The following is an 18,887-nucleotide window of genomic DNA, read 5'->3' on the forward strand; positions in this document are numbered from 1 at the left end:
TGGGTTAAAACAAAAAAATACATACTTACCTTATCCATTTGTTTGTGGAGAGGCTGTCGCAGCCATCTTGATTGAAGAAAACGCGACAATTCTTGCATGCGCTGCTGGGCAGGTGCGGTGACGTCATCACCGATTCTGCAAGCACACATGAGAATTGCCGCGTTTACTTCAATCAAGATGGCCACGAAGGCCTCTCCATGATCAAATAGAGATATGTTTTTTTTTACTGCCATTTAAAAAAAAAATTATACGTTACCATAAAGTGCCAAGAAATTCAGATTCGTTTACTCGATTCACTGAACACTAGTCGGCACATGCAGATCGTTGCTAACGAGCGTTTTTCGAATCTACCCGACTATCGCTAGGTCTAATACAGCCCTAACAATACTGTAAGATCATCACCATGGAATAATATCAATGGAAAAACAAAAACACTATCATGATATCGCGATGATGGAAAGAGAAAACACTATTGTGAGATAATCACAATACCAAAAAAGCATGGAAAAAGTCAAGCACTATTGTGTCATTATCACAACTGAATACATATAAGAAAGAAAATCACTACAATGAAATAAACACCCCAAAATACTGTACAGTCTATAAACCCTAGTGTGACATCACCAGAATGAACACAAAACAGGGTGGATAAAAATCAATGATAAAAAAATAAATAAATAAAAAATCAGATTTTTTTTAAAATTTTAATTGGATTTTTTTTTATATAAAATGCTTTTTGAGGAAAATATATTACCATCCAAAGGTTATTCCATCATGAAATAAAGCTTAGTTTTTTAATTATGTAGAATAAGGCTGTACGTGGACTCCCATATTGTTGAATAGATTAGGCAGTGGCTGAGGGACAGACACCAGAGGGTTGTAGTCAATGGAGTATATTCAGACCATGGTCTTGTTACCAGTGGGGAACCTCAGGGATCTGTTCTGGGACCCATATTGCTTAATATCTTTATCAGCGAAATTGCAGAAGGCCTCGATGGTAAGGTGTGTCTTTTTTGCTGATGACACAAAGATTTGTAACAGGGTTGATGTTCCTGGAGGGATACACCAAATGGAAAAGGATTTAGGAAAACTAGAGGAATGGTCAAAATCTGGCAACTAAAATTTAATGTTGATAAGTGCAAGATAATGCACCTGGGGCGTAAAAACCCAAGAGCAGAATATAAAATCAGTGATACAGTCCTAACCTGAGTATCTGAGGAAAGGGATTTAGGGGTCATTATTTCAGAAGACTTAAAGGTAGGCAGACAATGTCCATAGAGCAGCAGGAAACGCTAGCAGAATGCTTGGGTGTATAGGGAGAGGCATTACCAGTAGAAAAAGGGAGGTGCTCATGCCGCTCTACAGAGCACTAGTGAGACCTCGTTTGGAGTATTGTGCGCAGTACTGGAGACCATATCTCCAGAAGCATATCGATACTCTGGAGAGAGTCCAGAGAAGAGCTACTAAACTGGTACATGGATTGCAGGATAAAACTTACCAGGAAAGATTAAAGGACCTTAACATGTATAGCTTGGAAGAAAGACGAGACAGAGGGGATATGATAGAAACTTTTAAATACATAAAGGGAATCAACAAGGTAAAAGAGGAGAGAATATTTAAAAGAAGAAAAACTGCTACAAGAGGACATAGTTTTAAATTAGAGGGGCAAAGGTTTAAAAGTAATATCAGGAAGTATTACTTTACTGAGAGAGTAGTGGATGCATGGAATAGCCTTCCTGCAGAAGTGGTAGCAGCAAATACAGTGAAGGAGTTTAAGCATGCATGGGATAGGCATAAGACCATCCTTCATATAAGATAGGGCCTGGGGCTATTCATAGTATTCAGTATATTGGGCAGACTAGATGGGCCAAATGGTTCTTATATGCCGACACATTCTATGTTTCTATGTTTCTGTATGTGCAATTTTTTGGGTAAATAAATTCCATTAATTAATTCACAATGTTATGCTCTTCCAGAGGTTTTTGTAAGATTATTGGGCAGTTTCTCTGCCTACAAGATATTATCACAGATGCTTGGTTTACTTTTGCAGTTCTCAAAACTGAATTTGACTCAGCAGAGATCACATGCCTCTTCTTCACAGCAAAAATGTTATAACATGAACAGAGTTGAGAAAAATACCTTAATCCTAACTTTTACAAACCTACGAATACAGAATCAACCTAATCAAACTAATATGAAAAGTTGTTATTCTAAAAATCTTCATCTACTTGCCTATTATAAGTTATACCAGCAAGAATTAGTCTTTATGAAGAAAACTACGATTTAAATCAAGCCTTACTGACTAGTGATTTAAATCGTGATTTAAATCATTTTGCTTTAAATCAAATCTACCCTGCCTTCAACCCAAAGAACACCATCCCCACTGTCAAACATGGTGGTGGGAACCTAATGCTTTGGGGGGGGGGTTCAGCCAATGGACCAGGGAACCTAATCGCAGTAAACGGCACCATGAAAAAAGAGCAATCCATGAGTATTCTCAACGGCAACATCAGGCAGTCTGCAGAGAAACTTGGCCTTGGGTACCAGTGGACATTTCAGCATGACAATGACCCAAAACGCACAGCAAAAGTGGTGAAGAAATGATTAGCAGACAACAACATTAACATTTTGGAGTCCAGACTTGAATCCAATTGAGAATATGTGGAGGGAGCTAAAGATCAGGGTGATGGCAAGAAGACCCTCCAACCTGAAAGATTTGGAGATCATTGCTAAAGATGAATGTCTGTGGATACATGCAAAAAGCTTGTCTGCAATTATAGGAAGCGTTTGATTGCTGTAATAGCCAATAAAGGCTTTTCTATTGATTATTGAGAAGGGTATGAATAATTTTGGACTGGACACTTTTTGCTCAAATGTAAATAAAAGATGATAAATGTTTTTTTTCCACAATAATGCCTCTTGTACATCGTCTTATTATCTTTGGGAGACACCTATGTCATTTCCCGTTAAAAAATTACTTGGTGGTTGAATAAAAGTAACTTTAAGTCAAAATTTGCCAGGGGTATGAATAATTATGGGCAGCACTGTATGTATATATATATATATATATATACACGTACTATCTTGGGATAAGTGAAATACCATCCATCAACCCCTCCTGGCCACACCCCTACAGCCGGCGTGATATGTTCGATGCCGTCAGCAACCGCTGGAGGCGTGAACCCGGATGAGGAAGGGCAATGCCGTGTCTTAGGAATCCTCCTGCCCACAGAGGATTCCTTATGCGAGACGCGTCGATCCCGTCTACTCGGCGGTAGGTATAGCCCGGGATGCCCAGCGCGGGACTTACACCTAGGGACAGAGAAGGAGAGCCCACGCTCCACCTGCCGCCTCTGTCCCCTGCTCAGCCCTCCCAAGAAGGGGAAGGATTCTAGGCTGAGTGCACTAGATCTTCAGCCAGCTCACTGGCCAGGCTTTCACCCGTCCTGAAGGACAGGAAACAACAATTGGAGTTGGTTGGAGGAGGTGTCTTTTTATTTTGCTTCCACTGGATCAAACTCCTATTAGTGCCGGTGTGGAGGCATTAGGGAAAGTGCCTTATATACCCAGGGGTCGTCCTGTAACCCTATAGGAGACCAGGAGATCCCAGAGCAAAAAGCAAGGTATGCAAGCCACAGCCTGCAAAATACAATACATGTGCTCGCTGCAGAGACCGCCGCCGTCTAAGAGAAGAGTGGTACCGGACCAGGAGAGGGCTGCTTGGGTGAGTGGCATGGCTCTTGTGCCAACAGAGAACAATGGGGCAGTGGTGACCACCAATATAACACCACCACAATGAAATAAAGCCAAAGTATAAAAACAATCACTAATGTGCCAACAACACAAAAGAACACTGCCATGGAGTAAAGTTAATCTCTTCTATGACATCATCATAATGTTTAGTATTAGAGGAAAACATTATCTGTGACTTCATCACATAATGAAACAGCCTTGGATGGGGGAAGGAAACACCACACTGAGCATAAGAGGGAAGGGGGAACAGTGAATCAGGCCTGAGAACTAGGGAAGGAAGATGGACACCTCCTAGTAAAACCCTAAACAAAATTCTGACTGTCTACCAGTATGAACAGACCCCAGGTGTGTTCATACACAGGAATACGTAGAGTCCTATCTAGCCCTATAGGACCCTGGAACTAATGGCAGGGACGATACTTCCTGCTCCTCCAAAAGGAAGGATGAACAGGAGTCTCCTTCAGGCCTAATACAAACAATAGGGAAATGCAACACATGGAACCCAAACAAAATACAAAAAGGGAAGGGAAAGACTTACAGTAACTTCAAAAGAGGAATGAAAGCACCAGGAACCCCTCCGAGATCCACACACCAGCTTCCGACAACTGAAACTGAAACTTTAAATCGCACAGCATTGTGGGAGAAGAAACAATAAATAAGGAAGGTTAAATGACCACATTAGCAACACCTGAGGCAAGGGGGGTGTCCATTACCAGAAACAACACAGACGCCTATTGATCTACAAGTAAAACCTGTCAGATCAAACCCTGTGTTACCAGTCTGACCGATCTCCTGCCGCCTGTCGTGGGAGCGTCCATGACAGTACCCCCCCTTCTACGGGTGACCCAGGACCGACCTTATCTGGGTGAGACCTGTGAAAAGCTTTCCCGAAATGACTGGCATTCACGTCAGATGCTGGTAACCACATACTCTCCTCTGGTCCATAACCCTTTCAGTGAACAAGATACTGTAGAGATCTCCGGAGAACTCGAGAGTCAATTATCTTGGCGATCTAAAATCCCAAACCACCGTCCACCATGACAGGAGCGGGTGGCAAGGAAGACGGCTCCAAAGGTTCAACATATCTCTTCAACAAAGATTTATGAAACACATTATGAATGAATTTTCAGGGCCTGAGGAAGTTCATGGAGTTTCACAATGTTGTCAACAAACACTTGTGCAAGTGTTTAGCATTAGGTAGGCCCGGCAACGCTATAAAGTGCACCATTTTACTAAAGTGATCAACTACCACCAGAATAACTGTCTTTCCTGAAGAATTCGGTAGATCAGTGATAAAATCCATGGATATGCGAGTCAATGGTCTGGATAGGATGGGCAACGGAAGTAGAGATCCGGAAGGGCGGGTACGTGTCACCTTAGCACGTGCACAGGTACTACAGGCTGACACAGTCCTCAACACACTTACACAACCCTGGCCACCAGAATCTATGAGAGATGAGGTTGGCAGTGGATCTATTTCCAGGGTGTCCCGTAAGAACCGTACAGTGATGTTCCTCAAACACCTTGTGACGCAATTCTGATGGCACAAACTGTTTCCCAGAGGGACAAGAATCCGATGCGTCTCCCTGGGCTTCTAACACCCTCACCTCTAGGTCATGGTAAAGAGCGGATATCACCACCCCTTCCGACAGTATAGGACTTCCACCTCCAGGAAAACTACGTGACAAGGCATCTGCCTTGACGTTCATAACCCCAGGACGATAAGTGACAGTGAAATTGAATCTGGTGAAAAACAAAGGTTTGTCTCGGATTCAGCCGTTTAGCCGACTCCAGGTAAGCCAGGTTTTTGTGATCTGTGAACACCGTGATAGGATGAATCGCCCATTCCAACCAATGACGCCATTCCTTAAAAGCCAACTTAATGGCTAGTAACTCTCTGTTACCCACATTATGATTTCTCTCTGCAGAAGAGATTATTTTTTTGAAAAAAAAAGGCACATGGACGTCATTTACCTGTGATAAAACTGCTTCTACCCCCAACTCGGACGCGCTCACTTCCACAATGAAAGGTTGTGATACATCCGGCTGCACCATTATAGGGGCAGAAGAGAAGCATTCCTTGATCGCAGAAAAGGCTCGCAACGCCGAATCAGACCACACTGAGACATCTGTCCCTTTCTTAGTCATGTCAGTTAAGGGTTTTACTATTGTCGAATAATTCTGAATACATTTTAGGTAATAGTTGGTGAACCTCAAAAACTGCATAAGAGCCTTTAGATTTTTGGATTGATCCCAGTCGAATACAGCACAGACTTTCTCGGGATCCATTCAAAAACCTTAAGATGACAGCAGGTAGCCCAAAGACTGCACCTCGTGTACAGCAACACACTTCTCTAATTTTGCGTACAATTTATTGTCCTTTAGGATCTGTAACACCTGTCTAACATGATCCTGATATTTCTCCAGGTCTGGAAAATACCGTATTTTTTTGCTTTATAAGACATATTTTCCCCCCAAAAAAAGTGGCATCAGATCTGGTGATCTGGAGGGAGTGTGGAACAGTGCCCTAAGGAAAGTCACCAGGTGGCAGCCTCCAGTAGCCCAAAAAAAACTCTGCCAGACATTACCACACTATGCATAAGGCCTCATGCACCACAGTATGGGGGGAAAATTGCCTTGCGTCGTATAAAGCGAATACCAGTGAGTCACTAGCATGCATTAGGTGACGGGAAGCTGCAAGCGCTTCTGGTACTCACCCTCCCTTGTCTTCTTTGCTGGGGCCGGCGCTGCACTGTCCTGACCCTGTACAGTGTCAGGACGTAGTGCACACACTATGACCTTATGCTGCACGCTGTCAGGTGACAGTGCAGCGCAGGCCAGAGAAGACAGGGGAGAGTGACTTCTGCCAAAAATGAAGAGGAGCCGCGGCACAGGAGAGGTAAGGAGTTTTTTATTTTATTCTGATCTGAGGTCTGATGGGGGTCAGAAACAAAGGGCTGATCTGAAGTCTGATGGGGGTCAGAAATAAAGGGCTGATTTAAGGTCTCAAGGTGGGTATCACATGGAGGGCTGATATGGGGGTCAGATGTGATGTCCTGATATTTATGGGGGTTTGATCTGAGGACTGATGAAAAATATTTTTTTCTTATTTTCCTCCTCTAAAATCTGGGGTGCGTCTTATTAAGCGAAAAATACGGTAAATTAGAATGTCATTTAAATATACGACTACAAGCCTCCCCACAAGGTGATGAAAAATGTTATTCACAAAATTCTGGAAAACCACAGGAGCATTGGTCAACCCGAAAGGCATGACCAGGTTTTCAAAGTGCCCCTCAGGAGTATTAAAATCCGTCTTCCATTCATCCCCTTCCTTGATCGTAATCAGATTATATGCCCCCTTAAGTTCAACTTGGAGAACACCTTGGCACCAATAATCTGGTTAAACAAATTAGGAATCAAAGGAAGAGGGTAAGGATCACGGACAGTAATCCAAGTTCAGGCCGAAGACCTCTGTACTTTTTTTTTAACAAAAAAGAACCTTGCTGCCACTGGATATTTGGAAGGTTTTATGTCAAAGGAGGACGATACATCATGTGAGGGGCCTTTAGATCTGTCTCTCAAGCGTCTATCCATGAGTATAGCCAGAGACATAGCAGCCTCCAGAGACACTGAGGTTTCATGAAAGGCCAAAGCGTCCTTTAGCCAAACTCTCGGTAATATACTCTCTCATGGCCAGTCTTTCAGGTTATACAACCTAGATTTTCGCAAAATCAGATATAAAAGAGGGTAATGTCTTCGTAGTTAAGACAGAAAAAGATTCAGACAATTGTCAATGCAATAATCACCTCAATCCAAATTCTGTCTAGCTTGCCAATCGATGGTTGGATTGTGCTTGCTTAACCACGGTAAACCAAGAACCACCGATGCAGGGAGACCCTCCAACACAAAACATGAGATAAATTCTTCATAAAAATCACCCAGTCTTAATCTGATATTATGCACCACTTGAGATAAACACTTCTGAGTTAGAGGTGCAGAATTAATAGCAAAAACTGAAATGTTTTTTTCTAATGCACTCGTTGACAACCCATGCATACGGGCGAGCTGAGCATCAATCAGGTTCACCCCAGCCCTGCTGTCGATAAACACCTCAATCCCCACAGTTTCTGACTCTAGCACCACCTCAGAAGCCAGGAGAAATCGGGTACTACCAATAAAAGACAAATGCACATTTTATGACTCTCCTCTCACCCCTCCAAGAGTCAGATGGGAATTAAATGTCCCTCTTTTTTCTTTTTGCCGTTGAATGTTTGGTCATACTCTGATCAATGTCCCTTTTGTCTGCATAAAGAAAAAAAAAAAAGAAAAAAAAAAAAAAAAAACACACTCCCCTCCTATTACTAGTATGCTTAAAAGCGGATCCAGGAGTATCTCCCCCTAATTGCATGGGTTCGTCCCCAGACATAAACCCAGGAGTAGCTTCACCCAAAGTGTCAAAGGAGGACGATACATCATGTGAGGGGCCCTTAGATCTGTCTCTCAAGCGTCTATCCATGAGTATAGCCAGAGACATAGCAGCCTCCAGAGACACTGAGGTTTCATGAAAGGCCAAAGCGTCCTTAAGCCTCTCTGATAACTCTTATCAAAACTGGCTACGGGGGGCAGGATCGTTCCACTCCGTATCCATAGCCCACCTCCTAAACTCAGAGCTATAAATCTCAGTGGAACAATCGCCCTGACGAAGGCCGGACAGCTTGGTTTCGGCTAGAGAGGTCCAATCCGGATCATCATAGATAAGACCCAAAGCTTCGAAGGATCTACTGACCGGAGAGACTGCGATCCAGTCAGCAGAGAAAAACCCATGACTGTGCATCCCCCTTAAGCAAGAAAATAACCACACGACTCGCTGTCTCATCCCTAGAGGAGTGTGGACGTAGCCTAAAATACAGTTTGCATGCCTCCCTAAACAAAATGAAATGATCATGTCCCCCAGAGAATCTGTCCAGGAGGGAAACTTTAGGTTCAAGACAGGCCTGGTAACCACAACCACCACTAGGACCAGCAGCCTGTGGTCTCTGCATCTGCGAGACGGTCATGCGGAGGTCAGCTACCTCCAAAAACAACCCTTTCAACTGACCTGCCAGTGCAGCAATAGGATCCATGGCTGCACACAAACAAAAAAAGACTGCTTTGGCGGTTTATAATGTCACGCTTCGGTGTGGGAGGGAAACACAACACCGAGCATAAGATGGAAGGGGGAAACAGGGAATCAGGTCTGAGAACTAGGGAAGGAAGATGGACACCTCCTAATAAAACCCTAACCAAAATCCTGATTGTCTACCAGTATGAACAGACCTCAGAGGTAGGTGTGTTTATACACAGGAATACGTAGAGTCATATCTAGCCCTATAGAACCCTGGTACAAATGGCAGGGACGAGACTATCTGTTCTTCCAAAAGGAAGGACGATCAGGAGTCTCCTTCAGGCCTAATACAAACAATATGGAAATGCAACACACAGAACCCAAACAAAATACAAAAAGGGGAAAGGAAAGACTTAACTTCAAAGGAGCAATGGAAGCACCAGGAACTTCTCCAAGATCCACACACCAGCTTTCCACAACTGAAACTGAAGGTATAAACCGCACAGCATTGTGGGAGAAGAAACAATAAATAAGGAAGGTTAAATGACCACATTAGCAACACCTGAGGCAAGGAATGTGGCCATTACCAGAAACAACACTGCCGCCTATTGATCTACAAGGAAAACCTGTCAGATCAAACCACATGTTGCCAATATCACCGATCTCCTGCCACCTGTGGCGGGAACGTCCGTAACAGTGACATCCTCACAATCCAACTCTGGTATTGTGAGATCATCATAATGAAAAAGCCACAGAACAATGTCAAACATTAATGTGACATCATCACAATGTGACATAGTTTATGCGGTAAGACAAACATTATTTTGAGATAATCAGAATGGTTTGCAATATACACGGCCCCAGTGATAGATGAGGGGTATGTTCAAAATACACCAACCAATTAATGCATAAGCGAATAATCAATCCCTTAAAGGGAACCTGTCATGTGGATATTTGATTATAATCTAACTAATTATATACAATCATTAACTACTAAAAAGTCTCTTAGATGTATTCACTTACTGGTGTGACAGATGGTTACCTCATAATATATACACAAAGATGCCTCATGCTAATAAGCTGATTTGAGTCCAGCGTGATGTCACTGAGTCCAGTGTTTATTTAATTCAGAGATATAGCCACTCCCCTGCCCACCTGCTGCTGATTCCTATGGAAAAAAACAGTCAATCAGCAGCAGGTGGGCGGGGAGAGTCAGGAGCTCATAAATATTCAGGACTCATCATTATGAGCTGGAGCTTTTTAATACAAGATGTTGGCAGATTGACTGGGTCAATTACAGAAAGTGACCCAGCATTTTGCTAAGAGAATCAGTCACTTATTTATGTTGCCCTTAGTTAGGACACCATGAAACTGGTGACAGGTTCCCTTTAATACAGACCAATCTGAGACCTCTGGGGACATACCATAGAGTTTAATGTTATATAATCTCACAATCTTTGACCCATATTTAATGGGATACAGATTACCGTATTTTTCGCTTTATAAAAGCGTCTTATAAAGCGAATACTAGTGAGCATTTCCATTATGGAAGCGCTTACTAGTATGCATTAGGTGCCGGGAGCAGGGAAGAAGTGCTGCAAGCGCTTCCGGTACTCGCCCTCGTTTGTCTTCTTTGCTGGGGCGGCGCTGCACTGTCCTGGCCCCGAACAGCATCAGGACGTAGTGCACGCACTATGACCTGACGCTGCACGCTGTCAGGTGACAGTGCAGCACGGGCCAGAGAAAACAGGGGAGCGTGACTTCTGCCGGAGATGAGGAGGAGCCGCGGCACAGGAGAGGTAAGAGGAGTTTTTTTATTTTATTCTGATCTGAGGTCTGATGGGGGTCAGAAACAAAAGGCTGATTTGAGGTCTGAGGCGGGTATGACATTAAAGGGCTTCTGTCACCCCACTAAACTCTCTCTTTTTTTTTTTTTGGGGTACTTATAATCCCTATACTGCGATATATCTATACATTATGTTATTAATCATTTTCGTTCAGTAGATAATGCAAAGAACATACTTTTATAATATGCTAATTACCTGTCTACCAGCAAGTAGGGCGGTTACTTGCTGGTAGCAGCTGCAAAAAAACACCCCCTCCTCCTGTTGATTGACAGGGCCAGCAGTGATCTCCTCCTCCGGATGGCCCTGTCTGCATTTCAAAAATCGCGCGCCTGTCTTGATTTGGCGCAGGCGCTCTGAGAGAAGGAGGCTCGCCTCCTCAGCACTCCCTCAGTGTGCCTGCGTCGATGACATCACCGAAAGAAAAGACGTCATCAGCGCAGGCGCACTGAGGGAGTGCTGAGGAGACGAGCCTCCTTCTCTCAGAGCGCCTGCGCCGAATCAAGACAGGTGCGCGATTTTTGAAATGCAGACAGGGCCAGCCGGAGGAGGAGATCACTGCTGGCCCTGTCAATCAACAGGAGGAGGGGGCGTTTTTTTGCGGCTGCTACCAGCAAGTAGACGCCCTACTTGCTGGTAGACAGGTAATTTGCATATTATAAAAGTATGTTTTTTGCATTATCTACTGAACGAAAATGATTAATAACATAATGTATAGATATATCGCAGTATAGGGATTATAAGTACCCCAAAAAAAAAATGAGTTTAGTGACAGAAGCCCTTTAAGGCTACTTTCACACTTGCGTTCAGAGCGGATCCGTCTCAGACGGATCCGCTCATATAATGCAGATGGTGGCTCCGTTCAGTACGGATCCGTCTGCATTATATTGTTAAAATATTTGTGAAAATAGCCTCAGACGGATCCGTCCAGACTTTCAATGTAAAGTCAATGGGGGACGGATCCGTTTGAAGATTGAGCCATAGTGTGTCATCTTCAAACGGATCCGTCCCCATTGACTTACATTGTAAGTCTGGACGGATCCGCACGCCTCCGCACGGCCAGGCGGACAGCCGAACGCTGCAAGCAGCGTTCAAGTGTCCGCCTGCTGAGCGGAGCGGAGGCCGAACGCTGCCAGACTGATGCTTTCTGAGCGGATCCGCGTCCACTCAGAATGCATTAGTGCTGGACGGAAGCGTTCGGGGCCGCTTGTGAGCCCCTTCAAACGGAGCTCACAAGCGGACACCCGAACGCTAGTGTGAAAGTAGCCTAAGGGCTAATTTGAGGTCTGATAGGGGTCAGAAATAAAGGTCTGATCTGAGGTCTGATATAGAGGGCTGATATGGGGGTCTTATGTGATGTCCTGATATTTATGGGGGTCTGATCTGAAGATCTGATATTAGCTCTGATGAAAATATTTTTTCTTATTTTCCTCCTCTAAAATCTGGGGTGCGTCTTATAAAGCGAAAAATACGGAATATATATAAGACAATACTCTTCTCTGCAAATATGCTGTTTAGTGCATAATTATGAATATGATCAAACTGTGGGGGGATACTTACTGGTGTTATTATAGGGAATATGTGGCAGATCTGCATTTAAATATATGTGGATACCTATGTATAATCCAAGATTTACAAATCCTCTAGATGGCATAAACTTAGACAGGCTGTCTCTACCTTCACCAAATCTATCACAGTGGTTCAGTCTGGATGACACCTTTGGTGCGGGAATGGATCATTTTGTTTAATTCTATACAAAGTATTGCTGTCTTACTTTGAGACAGAATTTTCCTCCAGAATAATGGCACATTTTTGTCAAACAGCACATTTTAGGCCAGGCCCATTTTCCCATGAAGCTCCACCTTTTTCCACTAAGCCCCGCAAAGGAGTTAAAGAGTTATTGTCCATATTTCCTCCTTTGCTGGCTGGATTCATTTTTCTATCACATTATACACTTTGTTTCTATGGTTACGACCACCCTGCAATCCATCAGCAGTGGCCGTACTTGCACACTATAGGAAAAAGTGCCGGCCTCTCTGGCGGCTGGGACAGTGGGAGCTAACATAGCTAGTGCTTTTTTCTTATAGTGTGCAAGCACGAGCACCACTGATGGATTGCATGGTGGTCTGTAACCATGGAAACGAGCAGTGTATGATGTGATGGAAAAAGGAATCCAGCCAGCAAAGGAAGCAATATGGACAATTACAATACATTAGTAGGTGACTTGTATTAACTTTATCTACAAAATAAATGCAATTTGCTGACGTGAGACAACCCCTTTACGCTCCTAGCCCGCCACTGGTGACAGCTAGTACAGAGCTATATTGAAACACTAAGGCCTCTTTCACAGGGGCGTCGCATGTGAGGGCCGGATAGGATGCAGTGCGTTGTGGGAAAATGCGCGGTTTTTCCACGCCAGTGCAAAGCGTTTTAATGCGTTTTTTATATGCGCGTGAGAAAAATCAAATTCTGCCTGGGAAAAGTAACATCACCATAGAACAAAGCCAACGAATAAAAAGAAACATCATCACAATGGAATTCTTCCTAGAAAAAAAAACACTTATTGTGACATCATCAGAATACAAAATAGCAACACAATAACGCCGACGCTACTGTGACAGCATCAGAATGGAACGCAGTCAACAGAGAAGAGCAAATACTATTGTGGCATCATCACAGCAGAACCAGCCAATGCATAAAGTGGGGGATTTATCATGAAAGTAATATTTGAAGTTCGGTTGTGAGTCTGTATTTGTGCACTTTGTGCCAAATTTATGAAAATGCCACTCACTGTTTGTTACAGCTTTGAACCTAACACTTTTGACCAGAATTTCTATTATTATTTTTTTTTCTTTTATGTTTGCTTTTTTAGGCCACCCGCCGGGTGTCTTTTTTTGCAACTTTAAAAAAAATCTCAGTGATAAATCTGTGACAAAACTAGTTAACATAGGTAACCATACCCGCTTTTCAAAACTGGGGCGGGTAGTGTCAAATGAAAAAAGTAAAAAAAAATGCCCTCTTTTGCAAATTTGAAAGCAAGAATTCTGGTGTGCAGGGTGTGGTAAAAATAGGGACAAAGGGGCTCATTTTTCAAAGGCGTCTAAATTTGCATGAATTCAACAGTTTTTTGAGAACCAAGTGAAATTGATGGGGCTATACACATGGTCGTTTTTCCAACGGCCAGTGAATAGTGGCGACGACAAAACAGGACATGTCCTATTTTTGACCATTTTCATGGCCAGACAGACTCCATTAAAATCAATGGCGCATAGAACCATTTATCAGCTGTTAACCAGTACACTAGTGGAAAACGGTTAGGGGCTAAAATTAAAAAAATCCCCCTCTCATCCACTTGCACGAGCAGAGGCAGTTGCTCCTTTCTTGATGCTGAAGGACCTGGGCTCCCAGCGTGATGACGTCACTATAGGGGATATTATTACTGCTGGGGGCCACTATGAGGGACATTATTAATGCTGGGGGCCATTATGTATACTACAGAGGTTGGGGCTTAAATAAATAAAAAATATTTAAAATAAAATTCATTTGATTGTCATGGCAGTTGTTAAATGGCCATGTAAAATGGAAAAACTGCCAGAAAGCGGATGCACACATGGATGGCCATGAAAAACTGACAGGGAGTCCATTTGTAATGGTCATGTGAATGCAGCCTCCGATTCCCTTCGTTGCACTACAGCAAACAATTAAAGGGAACCTGTCACCAGGATTTTGTGTATAGAGCTGAGGACATGGGTTGCTAGATGACCGCTAGCACATCCACAATGTCCAGTCCCCATAGCTCTGTGTGCTTTTATTGTGTAAAAAAAACGATTTGATACATATGCAAATTAACCTGAGATGAGTCCTGTCCCTGACTCATCTAACATACAGGACTCATCTCAGGTTAATTTGCATATGTATCAAATCGTTTTTTTTACACAATAAAAGCACACAGAGCTATGGGGACTGGACATTGCAGATGTGCTAGCGGCCATCTAACAACCCATGTCCTCAACTGTATACCCAAAATCCCGATGACAGGTTCCCTTTAAGGTTCAGCTTCAGTTCATTTTCCAGTTTAAGAAATTAATTTGATAAATGAGGCCAAAATACTATTGTGACATCACACACAATTGAACTCTGGAGAGAAATACTATTGTGACATCATGTTGGAGCATAAAGAATAAAGACAAAGGGGGTCATTTCTTATCAGGAATACGACAATTGTTGGTCTATATCCATCCCAGATTCAGTCGCAAAGGGGATCTGCGGCCGAAACTACGACTTTTCCCCGCTCACGCAGGTGTAAAAAAGAGAAATAATATTGACTGAAACACAACTAGAGAATGAACTGAAGCACTGTAATGACTTTGCCCCACTGAAACTCCGGACCTGATGCCATCGCGCTGCGTTCACGTTACCATCACGTATCATTACATACCTGATGAATTTATACTGAGCTTCTTTGCTATCTGAGCTTTCGCCTCAAACTCCAGCTGTGTTGGCAAAGCCACTATCTGGTGAGGGTGGATAGATGGTGCACTTTGTATTAGAACCAGGGCTGAGAGGTTTGCATAAGCGCTTCCTGATACAATCACTTTCACGTCTTTGCTCGCATTCTGGTCAATGAGCCTTCCATACTGAGCACACTGTTCCTTGATCTTGCTAATATGAGCTTCTGAACATTGGTCGTCTTTGGCAAGTTCATCATTAAGGACAATTACAAAGTCTGCTTGAAGAAATGCATCATCAGCTATTGTGTGGAGAGTCACTTTCCGCAGACATGGGTACGCTAAGTCTTCAGCCTCCATTTTCAGTCCTTGCAAAGTCTGCTGGGCGTGGATGCTGTCCAATAAATGTAACCAGATGTCTTTTTTTCTTCCAAAAACCTCACCGCTGGCCAATATAGGGATAAGGCTGTAGCTGGCAGGCATTGCAGCACTGAAATGACAAGCAGAGGAGAAATGCATTCACTCTGAAAAGCACAAGTTCACTAAACACATATCTAGAAATCCATGGAAAAAGCACATTATCAATACTGAGGTGAAAAAATCCAACATGGTCATCCTATTATTTTCATGTAGACTTGGTCCAAGAGTACCCACTTATCATGTAGATCAAAATCAACAGAAGAAGACCTTCTCTTGAGCACTGCTGTGCGTGGAGTGAAGAAACGTGGAGCCAAGTCACAGGACCGAAAGGGGTTGTCTCACGAAAAATATTCAACACTTTTCAAACCAGCACATGGATCTCAATACTTTTGTAATTGCATGTAATTAAAAATTTAGCATCGCCACCTGCAGCTTGTTTATTTCTTATTTCTTTGACCTGCTCATTGAGATGGACGCACATGCTCAGTTTCATCCTTCAACTGCCTCCTGAGCTGTGATAGGGAGAGCATGGAAACGCCCCTTGAGCTGTGATAGGGAGAGCATGGACATGCCGCCTAAACTGTGATAGGGAGAGCTGAGACACGCCCCCTGAGCTGTGATAGGGAGAGCATGGACACGCCCCTTGAGCTGTGATAGGGAGAGCATGGACACGCCTCCTGAGCTCTGATTGGGAGAGCTTAGACAGGCGCCCAAGCTGTCAGCTAGATATCAAGCTAGCAGAGCAATGAATGGGGAGATCTCTGGATCCATGTGAGGTACAGGTCTGGTGCTAGCTTTGTTAGAAAGAGGTTGTCATGTACTATATGGTGTCTGATTTTCATTTTTTACGTTAGTCATGGGATAACCCCTTTAAAATTGATGATGATCTCAATCACTGAAATGCGTTGCATCATATAGATGAGAACCAAGTGATTATCAACCTCTATGTGCTGACTACAGAGAACAAACAGAAGTGGCACACAGTTATGATAAATTCCCTTCACACTTCATATCATGCATTTTCCCTGCCATACCTGATAATCCAGAGATGCAGTGGATTGAACTGCTGCCTAATGTTATTTTCTTCTTCTTCTAGGTCAAGGTGGACTTGTATATTCTCTGCGGCAATGTCCTTCATTTGATCACTCACCATAGCTGATGTCACATTGTAGTACTCCTGAAAAACCCCATAATAAACCAATTATAATCACCCATGAGTTCTGAATACAACGAAGGATAGGCTATTTCCATGCATGAAGATACAAGTATAACCCCTACTCTACTGATGAGCTACCATCAATTAGGAGGTCTGGTCATTTAAGAAAGAAAAAAGCAACACTACATACCGGGGTGCACAACCTACAGCCCAGGAGCCACAAGAGGCCCCCGATCATCTGGACACAGAAATGCTTGTTTGCGGCTGCTCACGTCTACTTGCCCTTTCAGAAAGAATACTGTGTAGCCATCACTGGTCTCCCATATACTGTATAAAGAAACAACTAAGGCCCCTTGACCTTGTTTATATGAAGGAGAGAGGTGACCATCTAGACATGAGCCTCTCTCTATTGTAGTTTATGGAAATTGTGGAATTCTGGGACACAACACAAAAGCCATTATTTTCAGGAGGCATGCATGATTGCCTCCTCTATGCAATGCTGAATGGGGGGGAAAAGGGAACTCATGCCCTGACTGGTCGGAGTCCTGAAGCGGAACTTGCATCCTATCACACATTCATGACATATACTTTTGATACACCATAAATGTATCCCTTTAAATGTTATGGTGGCCCTTGGGGTTGGTTCAATATGATAAGGGTCTGCACCCCTGGTATATGAAATAAGTCCTGTTATGTAGCATTACTTGCCCTGATACGTTTGTGAGGATTTTGGAAAGTCTTCACAAGGATAAAATATATAGGGCACAGTTTCTTATATATAATATTTTCAATAAAAAAAGAAAATGGACAGACCTGAGAAGAAGATAGTGGCCAGTATGAATAAAAGATGTCTATGTACAGTATGTTAGATATAACGCATTAGAACCAGCCTGAAACGCGTTAAACCAGGATAAAAACGTAGCGCTCCATGTGACTGCATTACACTCTTCCTCATTACATGAGCGGCTCGCTGCACGGACAATGGTCACCCCAATTTGACAAAATGACAAGAAAAAACTAAAATAGGATAACAGTGTATCTTATAAACTTCAAAATATTAATACATTCACATAACTACACGTTACCTGGGCATGTTCCAGAAAATCATTAAACCCTCCAAGAAGTAGGCCCTTGCTTCCCCGATCTAACAGCTCTCTCCATATTATAGGAGAGCGGTTGTGCTTCCATCCATTCCTTAGGCACAAGTCCGCCAGCCACTCCTACAGAGACAGCAAATACAACATAAGATGTCTTCATGCCGATGATAAGGCTGGAATCTGGGTACAGAACTCTGCAGCACAATGCTCGTTCATTGTATTTACTTTAGTGCCTATTTTACCATGATGACGATGGACTTACACCCGTAGGTGTCCCATCAAATAGGTGCCAAGATCCGTACACACTGTGCCATCTAAGGTGGTAAACGATCTTTGGATCCTTAGTCCAGGGTGTGACAGCACAACTGCAGTGACACGATGGTCTGAATATATGTGCTGTATACATCATGAAGAGCCACGTGAGGTCTTATGAAGGCAACTCCTTCCCATACATTTCTCCTTGGAAATAATTGGCAAGATACAGCTTCCAGGCTGGGTGTTAGGGAAGCTGCACCTGTGGCATATGGCTTCCATTAAAAAATGGGTTGTCTTCAAGAGACAACTCCTTTAAGGGGGTATCTCATGAATAATGTAAATAAAAAGAAACTCCATTATCATATAGTACATAACAAACTTAGAACCAGATTGGAGATCTTCCCATTCATTGCTCCAATTGCTCTGCTGGATTTATTTCAAGTAGGTAGCTTAAGGGTGTGCACTTTCTCAGGGGGCATGTCCTTTCTACTGCAGCAGGTGGTAGTGGAGGGATGGAAAGGAGCATGTGCTTCCATTGCATTCAGCAGGACAGAAATTTATGAAAAAGATCAACCAGAAGGTGGCGCTATGGAGACAGGTTTCAGTGAATGACTCACTAGCTATACTACATTTTTAACTACATGCAAATGTAAAAGTATTCAGACCCAGGTGCTGGTATAAAAAACTGAATATTTTTCACAGGACAACCTCTTTAAAGGAATATAAAATATTTATTTTTACTTCTGTTTCTATTTGTCCCCAAAATGGCAATTACAATCTTTTGTTCCCAAAAATATAGTTGTTTTTTTG

At 43.0% G+C, this 18,887-nt stretch overlaps 1 protein-coding gene across 1 annotated transcript in view; it reads right to left on the reverse strand.

Annotated features, from left to right (window-relative positions):
- Window positions 1-18,887, reverse strand: part of MDH1B (malate dehydrogenase 1B) — a 61,869-nt gene that overhangs the window by 36,816 nt on the left and 6,166 nt on the right. The window contains exons 3-5 of the mRNA XM_044304430.1: window positions 17,811-17,945; window positions 16,604-16,746; window positions 15,140-15,639 (exon numbers count right to left, since the gene is read on the reverse strand). Coding sequence (XP_044160365.1) covers window positions 15,140-15,639; window positions 16,604-16,746; window positions 17,811-17,945 — 778 coding nt within the window. The remainder of the gene's footprint in view (window positions 1-15,139; window positions 15,640-16,603; window positions 16,747-17,810; window positions 17,946-18,887) is intronic.

This window comes from Bufo gargarizans, chromosome 8 (genome assembly GCF_014858855.1).
Source record: "Bufo gargarizans isolate SCDJY-AF-19 chromosome 8, ASM1485885v1, whole genome shotgun sequence".
Classification (NCBI taxonomy): Eukaryota; Metazoa; Chordata; class Amphibia; order Anura; family Bufonidae; genus Bufo; species Bufo gargarizans.